At 50.4% G+C, this 11,297-nt stretch overlaps 1 protein-coding gene across 2 annotated transcripts in view; it reads right to left on the bottom strand.

Moving 5' to 3' along the window:
- Positions 1–4,469: 4,469 nt before the first annotated feature.
- Positions 4,470–11,297, bottom strand: part of SYN3 (synapsin III) — a 413,377-nt gene continuing 406,549 nt past the window's right edge. The window contains exons 13-14 of one of the 2 annotated variants that reach the window (XM_036251978.1): positions 8,067–8,358; positions 4,470–4,833 (exon numbers count right to left, since the gene is read on the bottom strand). In XM_036251978.1, coding sequence (XP_036107871.1) covers positions 4,701–4,833; positions 8,067–8,358 — 425 coding nt within the window. In that variant the 3' untranslated portion in view covers positions 4,470–4,700. The remainder of the gene's footprint in view (positions 4,834–8,066; positions 8,359–11,297) is intronic. The other variant, XM_036251979.1, reaches the window with a different exon arrangement.

The following is an 11,297-nucleotide window of genomic DNA, read 5'->3' as shown; positions in this document are numbered from 1 at the left end:
TTCGGTTCCTGTTAGGGGCACGTACCAAAAAAAAAAAAATTTTATTCTGCCCTCTCTTGCCTGGCTCTAATTCCTGCGATCACTGCTTAGCCTAATATCTCTGTAATTCTTACTCTGATGGAGCTGGACACTCCTCACTTTGCTCCCTATACTCAGGGCCCAGTGTCAAGGTTTGCCTGTAGCCACCCCGGGCAGTAGCTACTGGACCACAGAGACTCGGAGGAGCCATGCAGGTCCTGCTCGGCTGTGCCGAAACCAGGGTTCATGCTCCGTCACACAGTCTCCAGTGGACTCTAGAAGGTGTGGAGTGGATATAATTATTGGGATGTACTGGATAAATCATGTAAAATAGAGATTTAATCTTAAATGTCTCCTGGGATTCCCCAATAGATTATAGCACTTATATTTCTGCTATTCCATAGCAAAACAGGTAAAATGTTAATCAAAAGGCAAGAAAATGTTAACTTTCTTACACTCTAGACTCGGTGAAAGACCATGAAGAGTAGATACTTAAAATATGAGAGTTTGGAAATTGAAATTAAAAGTGAGGGGACCAATTAGAATACAAATGAAGGGTATTTAAAATTTTAAAGGATGAACATACATTGTAGAATGTATGTTTAATTTCAGATTGGTTTTCCCTTAAGGAATGCATCACCAATTTCCAAATGCACTTCCCACCCATTTTCATCTTTGGTCCTTGGCCTACTGCTTGCGAGCCTTGAGCACAGGACCTGAGTGTCAAGGTGTCGTCGGCTTGGCTGCACGTTTGGAAGCACTAGGGAGCGTCTGTGCCCTGTGCGCACTGGGTTTGGTTAATGAACTGATTTGACTTGCTTTTTGCCCAACCTTCCACTTGGTCTCCAACCAAACCAAAAGCGCCGCCTTCTGTGAGTCTAAATATTAGAGTGAAACTGAATTTAATTAGTGACAGCTTAGGAGTCACAGGCAGCTTTGACACCTGTCAGTAGTTAGTAACCAGCCAGCTTGCTCTTCAGGATAAAGAGAAACATTCAAGATGTGTGGATGTGCTCCTAGGCCGTGAGCTGTTCCTCCAATATAAGTTACCGCTGATATCTGTAAGGCTGACCTAACCAGCTTCAACTGACTGCACCAGTTCTAAACACATGAAACAAAATGAGCTACCAACCTGCTTTATGAAGTTGAATAAAGCATGGGAGCTGTCTGCTCTCCAGCTCAGGAGAGGCAGGGCTCCGGAAGCACATGTGCCTCACTGCCTGCAGGGGCTCTAGTCGGGGCGCTGCTGCTGCGGCTTGCTGCATGGTGTGTGGGCAGGACGGGAGTCCCTGGTCCTGGGTCTTCTCTGTACAAACTTCGGTGTTCTGGTCAGCTGACCTCAGCCTCTTCTGACTGCTCTGACAGTGGCACCCTATCCCTTCCCCTGGTCCCCCAGGCCCACCCTCCAGCCCTGTGTGTGGGGAGGTTTCAGGGCCCCCGATCCTGCTTGCTCCCATTCCTTTTTTAGACAAGTCTGAAACTTCTTTCTGAGGGTAAAAATCTGCCATAGGTTTTCTTCAGCTTCTTATCTCATTTTACTAATCTCTATTGGTTTGAGTCTGTCCCTGGGCAAGTGACTTCCTCACATTGAAGCTCTTAGAAATAAAACAGACTTTTTCTTCAATCTTAACATTTTGTTTACATTTTATTAATTCCAACCTGGACATGTCCTGACCACCTTCTGTGTGCCAAGCAATGTGCTCTGTGCGTTACTTGCCTGGCTCACTCAAGAGATACCTGCACCAGCTCGCGTTCCCCTTGAACACCTGTCATAGCAAGTTCACGTGAGAACTGCCAGCAGGTGGTTGATGCTCAGGCTCTTGGGGTTTGCTGCTGTGTTTGTTACCATGTGAATGAAGGCCCATCACCCCTGAAACTTGGAGAGGTAGAACTAAGTGCCCCTTGAGCAGGAACTGAAGGTTGGGAGGGAATGCAATGACGAGAACACAAGGAATTAATGGATGAGAAACTATAGATTCTAGTGTGTCCCTGGAAATCTGACTTGACATTTAATCAAACAACAGGACTATTTTATTATGCTGCTAGAGGATGATCTGGAAGAAGATATTTCATCTGGCTGGCAAAGGTATCTGTCGAGGGTGCATGTTTAAATCCCTACTCGTTGTGCTTTACCATAAAACACATGGATCTTGGTCACGTTTCAGCCTCACCAAGTCAGCCTGGAGGGTAAATGCAAGCCTTTCTTTTGGGTCAAAATGCTGAAACAAAGCAAAAAAACAAACAAAAAAACCTAACCCTTTAGAATCTCCACAGAGCCCTGGCTGGTTTAGCTCAGTGATTAGTGTCAGCCCACAGACCAAAGGGTTGAGGGTTCGATTCCCAGTCAAGGGCACACAACTGGGTTGCAGGTTCGATCCCCGACCTGGAGGCAACCAATTGATGTCTTTCTCTCACATCGATATTTTTTTTCCCTCCCTCCCTTACATTCCATCTAAAAAGCAACAGAAAAATATCCTCAGTCGAGGATTAACAACAGCAAAAAATAGAATCTCCACAGAGTGACTCCCCACACCCCTACTTTTTGTCCTTTCCCATTTAAAAAAGTCAGTTGTTAAATGGAAGGAAAGTGCTAGCCTGTGTGAGGAAGCAGTGCATCCTGGGGACCTGTGTTCTCCACAAGACCATTCTTGGCCTTGACATTCATGCACAGAGCATGGGAAAACGTGTCGGTTATGCATAGTGTTGTCCTGGACCCTTTGTGCATGGCTATAAAAGTCAGATGCTCGGCCTGATACCTGAGTCTGTGCTGCTGTACTTGGACCATCTGGGAAACATAGTTTGAATGTTGAGATGTTTTTAGGGACATGGGACAGGAATAAAGGAAAATGGGAAAATTGAAGCCACACAGTCATTATTTATGGGGCCACTAGTTTTGCTCACCAAAGAAGTGGGACCTGGGTTGTAATGAAGCCGCACCAATACTGCTTCCCATGTGGCAGCGTTCCCAGACGGCTCAGCTCAGGGTGCCGGGCTGACTTCCAGATGCGGTCAGAGCACTTGGGGAGACTGACCCAGACAGAAATTCTGACTCCTGCGGTCTGAAATGCAGCTGTGCACAAGACTATGGCCCATACTTGAAGAGACTGGCTACCCTAGTGTCCCTTTGCTGTGTTTCGAGCTGTATTTTATTACTAAGGAGATTGTTTGAATTCTTCCTATCTTAATCTCTGTATAAGAGTGATGATTACTCAGGTATTTTCTGTGTTCTTAAGATCCTCAGAGAGCGCTTTGTGGTGTTACAACCTGCCCTACAAATCTTCTCGCACTCTCCTATTCAGAATGAAGCCCCAGGCCAAGGACACTCTCATGTCCACTTCCCTCTCTCCCTTTGCTGTGAACAGTGAGGGAGACAAGTCTTCAGTCTCTAAGAGGGCTGTAAAGGGACCACATGGCTGTGTTCTAACACCCTGGGCTCTTTGGGGGACCAGGAGGTGGGTTCTGGCACCTACAATGTTTCTAGCACCAGGTGCTGGGTGATTTGGGACGGTCCTGCTCCCCATCTGATCCTGGGCGGCCACCTGCTGTGGGCAAGGAGCGCTGGAAAGGGCGTCAGGACTGCGCTCTCCAGCTCCGCGGTGAACTTGTTCCTCCAGCAGGTTTGGGTTAAAGACAGTTACAGCTAATGTCTTTACACAGGAATTCCAATACCCTTGGACATGTAATGTGTACTATCAATCTTAAAAAAAAAACAAAAGGAAAAGTGTTTCCCCAAATGTTTGACCATGGGACCGTCTGCAATTGAGTAACCCACGGACAGCTTGCTGTGCGGTCTGCAGTGCCAGCCTAGAGGTTCCTGTCCTTGAGCTTTCTGGCCTGGGCATTACTCCGCTGATTCTCTCTGGTTTCTCATACATCCTCGAGGAGGAACGTTTCTGGTGGGAACCGAGAATTCCTGGTGGTGTAACAGAATGGGCAGGGAGCCCGAACCTCACTCCTTCCTTGGCAAGTTGAGGGCATCGTCTTCTGGGAACTAGAAACGACTCCTAGAAGAACCTGTGGTCTGCACCTGGCTGTCCATTCTGGGCAGCATCTCCAGTTTCCCCTGTTTCTGCTGTGCTCTGGAAGGCCCCACCTGTCAGCAGGACCCAGTTTCTTTCCACTGTTCCCAGGATCTCACCGGTGGCCAGGTGCCGGGCCCTTCCTGCCTGTTTGAGGTGTGGTCTCCGGATGAACTAGCACAGGCAGGTGAGAGGTCCCCGGCCGGGCCTTTCCCCTTCTGTTTGTGAAGCACTGTCGACAGATTATTGCCTGCTCTGCTGCTGAGGTCCAGCTCCAGTGCCTGCATTGGAAGGAGGTGGGGCAAGGTCTAGAGGGGGTCTTCCCTCAAAGGCAAGCAAAACACTAACAAGGGACGTGAAAACGAACTGCACAGACATCGCACTTGTCATCGGAGGCAGGGAAGCAAGCATCGGGGGCAGCGTGATCAGACACCTGCTCTGAGGAACCTGGAGGCCCTCAAAGGCCCACCACTCAGCTGGACAAAGCGGAGTGTCATGGAGAAGGAAAGTGGGGACACAGAGATACTCAGTTCCTGGGCCAAAGGCATTTAGAAAGTATATTCTCAGGCCCTCCATTCTGTTCCCATCAGGAACCAAGGCTGAGAAGGAAGACGAGGCGGGGGAGGGAACTGTGACAGAGCACCCCTCCCAGGCTGGACCTGCTTAGTCGGAGAACAGGCTGGCGAAAGACTTCCTCAGGTTGCGGATGGTTTCGGCCTTGGCCTCGTCTTCACTCGGGGTCCCGCGCTGCGAAGTGTCAGATGTGCTGAGGCTGTTAGTCAGGGACTGGGATTTGCTGAAACGGAAAGGCAAGGGAGTTTGGGGGCGACAAGGCCTGGACTCCTGAGGAAATGAGTCGTGGGGGGCTTGCCTGGAAACCAGGTGGGTAAGCCTAGTCGTAACAAGGATTTTAAGACCAGAAATCAGGCATGCCAACACTTGTGTGATCCTGGGTGCATCACCCACATTATCAACCTGCAAGGTGGCGACCGGCAGCATCCTTTTTTTAGGTACAAAGTTGGGTCACAGCAAGTAACGGGGCACCCGAGGCTCACGCTCTGCCCCTAAAGCAGGCCGCTCAGAGGGCTGGCACTCCTCGAGCAGGCTGACTGCCTTCCTGCCTATGTGCACAGCCCGCTTGGTAAACCACGAAGTGCTCTCAACAGCAGGCTGTGGTGCTCCCCCTGTCCTGCCCAGCACTCTGGGAGTCAGGAGGCCTGTGCTCTAGACCCCGCTCTGCCTGCCATCCGCTCTGGCCGTAGGCAAGTGACTTACTGCTTGTCAGTAAAAAGGAGGGTCATCTGACCCACCCACAGGCTTCTTCCAGCTGTCTCTGGGATTCAATTCCCATCTCTCCTCCGGAGCCCTTACTGCTGATTCAGCCCTTTTGGAATTCTCCTGGTGCCTACTGTTTGAACCTCAGTGTTGGAACTTTTGTCCCAATCCCAGTGCTAGGTGACGGGGGTGTAGAGGTGAGTGCAATTCATGCCCTGCCCTCAAGAGGCCCACGGGCTAGTGGAGGTGACAGACATAGGAAGAGATGACATAGATCTGTCTCCAAGCTTAAGAGATCCACACATGGTCTTGTCATCAGTATAAAAAGTCAAAATCCTCTTCAAAGCAGGGACTGTCGTTTGCCCCTTGCTTATTCTGCACGGGGCCTTATCCAGGACTAGGCACAGAGTCGGCATGTGATAAACACCTGCCGACTTGACTTGAATAAAAAAAATACTTTGGAGCAATAACCCAGGAGATTCAAGTGATTCTAGCTAGATTTCCAGAAGGTCAGTGCCCAATCCTGGCTTAAGGCCCAAAGCCCTCACCGCCCTGTGAGTAGCTGGGCTGCCACAGGGCCCTGTCCGTGCCAGCAGTGTTCTCAGCATGAACTGTGCATAACCTCACTTTAGTCCCTATGATAACCCTGTGGGGTAAGGACTGTTGTCCCCATTTTGCAAGTTAGGAAGCAAAGAGAGGTTAAGTAATTTTTCTGAGGTCATGCAGCTTTTAAGTGGTAGAGCTGGAATTTGAACCCAGGCAGTTTGACTCTAGAAATCTGTGCTTTCAACCACTATGCCATGCTGCTTGAAGGATAACTTGCTAATATCTATCAAACCAAAAATACATTTATCCTTTGACCCAAAAATACCAAATTCAGGTATTTTCTCTACAGCTGATCCTGCACACATAGAAATAGCATGTGCTCAAGGCTATTCATTGCCACCTTCTTTGTAAAAGCAACCCAAATTTCTATTTATGGTGGATTAGTTACATAAATTATAGTACAAGTGTACAGTGAAATACTACACAGGTGTGAAAAGAACATTTCAATGAACTGAGCTCCAGGACTTACTGTTTAAGTGAACGTCAAGGAGCAGAATGGTGTGGAGAGTGAATACAACCACTGGTGTAAACAGGTGTATTTGTATAAGGAAGCACTGGAGGGAGTAACTTCTGGGGAGCAGGAGGCAGGAAAGCACTGGATGGGAGTAAGATTTTCAGTGCATAGCTTTGATATAGTTGATACCTTCTAGATGTCTGAGTCTTGTGAATGTATTACCTATTAAATAATTATGGTTAAAATGATCAGGGACTCGAGTCCTGTGTTCCACCCCAGCTCTACCAGTGGAAATTCTAGCAAGTTATTTCATCTCTTTCTCTTATTTAATACAGGGTGGGGCAAAAGTAGGTTTACAGTTGTTCGTGTGGAAAATACTACAATAACTAATAACTAGTAATACAAAAATAAACTCTGTGTTTCATATGTTGACAACTGTAAACTGACTTTAACCGCACACCCTGGATTATCCTCCTCTGTACATGAAATGGGGGTACTAGCTATTCACTTCTAAGCTTGTGAGAATTAAAACCACCCAACAGGTGAAGTGGTAAAGTGCTTGGCTCATACTGAATAGACAGTGAATGCCAGTGTAAAGCTATGTTGCAACATTAGTGTTTGGAGTTGAAGGAAGGGAGGCACTTTCCAAACAAAAAAAACCATACCCACATTTTGGACCTCTCTTTCGGACCTCAAACCAAGACAAGGGTTTGAGAGGAAAGAGAATGTACATGTGTTACGATGGATTGTTTACAAAAAGGACAGCACAGATTCCTCCTGTCCCTGTAATCCACCCTTCTGCCATGTGACTTTGTAGGTCCTCCCATCAAGAGGCGCTTTTCCTGCCTCTTGAGTCTGGGCTTGGCCATGTGATTTGCCTTGCCCAGAAGCATGGGATGGCATGAAATGACACTATGAAGTTTCTAAGACGGGGCTTCAAGAGGCCTTGAAGCTTCCACTTGTGCCCTTTGGGAATGTGACTCTACCGTGTGAGGAAGCTGGGCCCAGCCCGCTAAGGAGGCCTGTGGAGAGCGAGTCCCAGCCGGCAGCCAGTGCCAACAACCAGATGTGTGCACAAGGCCGCTTGGCCCATCCAGTGCCAGTGAGGCTGCCAAGCATTATGAATGACTGACCCAGGGGGGAGGGTTGCTAGTTCAGTAAATAAAAATACAGGGTTAAATCTGAATTTCAGATGAAAAACAAATACTTTTTTAGTACAGGTATATATCCCATGCAATATCTGAGGGCATGCTTACACTCAACACTATTCACTGTTTATCTGAAATTCAAAGCTAACTGGCATCCTGTATTTTATCTGGCAACCCCACAGGAGACACCTGCAGAAGAACCTCCTAGCTGAGCCAAACTCAGAACAAACTGCTGAACCAAACAATTATGAACAAAGAAAATGGTTGTTTCTTAGGCCACTAAGCTTTGGGGTGACTTGTTATGCGGCAAGAGATAACAGATGCGCATATATCTGGAAGGCCTGGCAGGGCCTGATCCGCACTTTCACCCTGCCGGGCCCTACCTGCCCCCAAGTTTTATGCTCCAGGCCTCCTCCTACCCTTTTCAAGTCTGGGTGAGGCCTCAGTGTGTCTTTCTTGGTCTCTGAGTCCCTGGCCCTGAGTCATCCCAGCTCCACCTGTACCCCCCCCACCACCCTACACCCTTCCCAATCCCGAAGCACTTACTTGAGGTGGGGGTGGGGTGGTGCTGGCTTCTTGGGCTCTTCACCCTGTTGGGAGGTACTGCGGCCTTGCACAGGGGGCCGGGGCTGTGAGGGGAGGGTGGCACCGGGCTTGGAAGCCTGGTTTGGAGAGCTGCCACTGGATGCCCGGGACAGCTGTGGAGAGCCTGGCGACCTCTGCTGCTGTGGGGATCCCGCCTGCGGGCTCAGGGGCTGCTGGCCTTGTGGGGAGAGCCTCTGTTGGGAGGGGCTTCCAGATCTTGGGGGCTGAGGAGGCTGAGCTTGGCGAGGGCCCCCTACAGGGTAAAAAATTATTACATTCAAATTTTTCTTAGGATGACATAGCTGTCAACGTTTCAAGGATGTTCCTTACAGTGTTTTTATAATAGTGGAGAATGGAGAACAATATAAATGGCTAACTGACTAGGAACATTGAGATACATCCACACAACGGCATGTTCTGTGATCATTACGTACGATGCAGAATAATATTAAATTAAATGGGATACTATTGATATATGCTAAATAAACACTGCTAACCTGAACAAGCAGCTACAAAATAGTACATACAGTTTTATTGTTTTGACACATATGTATAAAGCTATGTGAAAAAGAAAGACTGGAAGGTTACACACTGAAACCAATGTGTCTCAACCTTTAATGTGTATGTGAATTACCAGTGGGATCTTGTCAAAACACAGATTCTGATACAGAAGGTCAGGGTGGTGTTATGGACGGAATTGTGTTCCCTCCAAATTCATGTTTCGAAGTCCTAACCTCCTTGTGCCTTTTTTTTGGAGAGAGGGCCTTTAAAGGAGGTCATTATTGATAAATGAGGTCAGAAGGGGGGGCCCTAACCCAATAGGACCGGTGTCCTTATAGGGAGAGAGAGAGACACGAGGGGCAGACACACAGAGGACAGGCCATGTGAAGACACAATGAGAAGGTGGCCATCTGCAAGCCAGGGGGAGAGGTTTCAACCCTGCCGACACCTTGACCTTGGCCTCCCAGCTTTCAACTGTGAGAAAACACAGGAGTGCTGCTGAAGCCACTGGGTGTCTGGTGTCACACGGAAGGGTGCGGGTGGGGTCTGTGACGCGTGCTCACCATGCTTCAGGTCACGAGGCACTGAGCAGGGATTACAAAGGTGATGGGGTTGTGAAGGGTTTTAATTCTCTTCCTTTGCTCACTGATGTTTTCCACACTGAAGATGGATTACTTTTGAAACAATGAAAAGAATTACCCCTTACTTTTAGACAGCTCTCTCAACTTCTCTAAGAACTCTCAAAAGCAAAGCATCGTTTGCTCTAGAGGATGGAGGCTGGTAGGGAAGATATATATATATATATATATGTGTGTGTGTGTGTGTGTATACAGTACAAGCCTTTTAAGTGTTTTTATCACTCAAAAAGTTTCATTTTAAAAATTTGGTTGAGTCTGTGCTTGTGCCTTCAACACTTTGACAACAATTTTCTGCTCCTTAATAAGGAAAGCATGCTTGACCCTGTTGTGGGCACATCTAGCACCCGGGGGTCCACACCAAGCACCCAGGGGTCCACACCAAGCACCCGGGGGTCCACATCAAGCACCCGGGGGTCCACACCTAGCACCGGGGGTCCACATCTAGCACCCGGGGGTCCACACCAAGCACCCGGGGTCCACACCTAGCACCCGGGGGTCCACACCTAGCACCCGGGGGTCCACACCAAGCACCCGGGGGTCCACACCTAGCACCCGGGGGTCCACACCAAGCACCCGGGGGTCCACACCAAGCACCCGGGGGTCCACACCTAGCACCCGGGGGTCCACATCTAGCGCCGGGGGTCCACATCTAGCACCTGAGGGTCCACATCTAGCACCGGGGGTCCACACCTAGCACCCGGGGGTCCACACCTAGCACCCGGGGGTCCACATCTAGCACCGGGGGTCCACATCTAGCACCGGGGGTCCACATCTAGCGCCCGGGGGTCCACATCTAGCGCCCGGGGGTCCACATCTAGCACCGGGGGTCCACACCAAGCACCGGGGGTCCACACCAAGCACCCGGGGGTCCACACCTAGCACCCGGGGGTCCACACCTAGCACCCGGGGGTCCACACCAAGCACCCGGGGGTCCACACCTAGCACCCGGGGTCCACACCAAGCACCCGGGGTCCACATCTAGCACCGGGGGTCCACACCTAGCACCCGGGGGTCCACACCAAGCACCCGGGGGTCCACACCAAGCACCCGGGGTCCACATCTAGCACCGGGGGTCCACATCTAGCACCCGGGGGTCCACACCAAGCACCCGGGGTCCACATCTAGCACCCGGGGGTCCACATCTAGCACCGGGGGTCCACATCTAGCACCCGGGGGTCCACACCAAGCACCCGGGGTCCACATCTAGCACCGAGGGTCCACATCTAGCACCTGAGGGTCCACATCTAGCACCGGGGGTCCACATCTAGCACCCGGGGTCCACATCTAGCACCCGGGGTCCACATCTAGCACCTGAGGGTCCACATCTATCACCCGGGGGTCCACATCTAGCACCTGAGGGTCCATATCTAGCACCCGGGGGTCCACTGTAGGCCCTGTGGATGTGCTTTTTCATTGTAGACAACCTCAGTAGACCTCTAAGACTCACACGGCGAACTCCCTGAAGTCGGCCACCTGCAGATTGCGATGCTTCCCTAAACTTCTGGTATACGGGGAAACAGTGCTGTTACCAGAGGTTCGGGAAGCCTGGTTTAGAGGCCGTACTGTAGGGAAGCCTCTGCTGGCATGTCAACGGTGGGTCGCTCTGAAAGCCCATGGACGCCTTCCCCAGAAGAGGGAAGATACCAGTCTTCGCATCCCACAGGTGGAAACCGAGCCTCATTAATGTGTCGTAACTAAACAGAGCAGCCACAGAAAGCTCACAGGGGATCCTGGCTTCTCTCTGTCACTGCACAGAGCATACAGTTGTCTACAAGCAGAGAGGGGCACCATCAGAAGTGACTTCAGTGGCATTTCCAGGCCCCAAGCCAGCAAGGCGCACTCCTCACCCTCCAATCGGGGTGTCAGGACTGCTCAGTGTGCTGGCTGCCTGCTGCTCTCTGTGCCCCAGGCTCCGGGAGAGTGGCCACCTGTGTTGTTCCCGCCATGCTCTGTGGGAGAGGAGGCTGAGAGTCGAGGGGCTGCAGCCCATTCATCATGTGGCCCCCACTCGCGGGAGCCCCATTAGTCTCTCCTGAGCACCAATCACGCCCCT

This window comes from Molossus molossus, unplaced genomic scaffold (genome assembly GCF_014108415.1).
Source record: "Molossus molossus isolate mMolMol1 unplaced genomic scaffold, mMolMol1.p scaffold_m16_p_10, whole genome shotgun sequence".
Classification (NCBI taxonomy): domain Eukaryota; kingdom Metazoa; phylum Chordata; class Mammalia; order Chiroptera; family Molossidae; genus Molossus; species Molossus molossus.
This window is presented reverse-complemented; position numbering and strand designations above follow the sequence as displayed.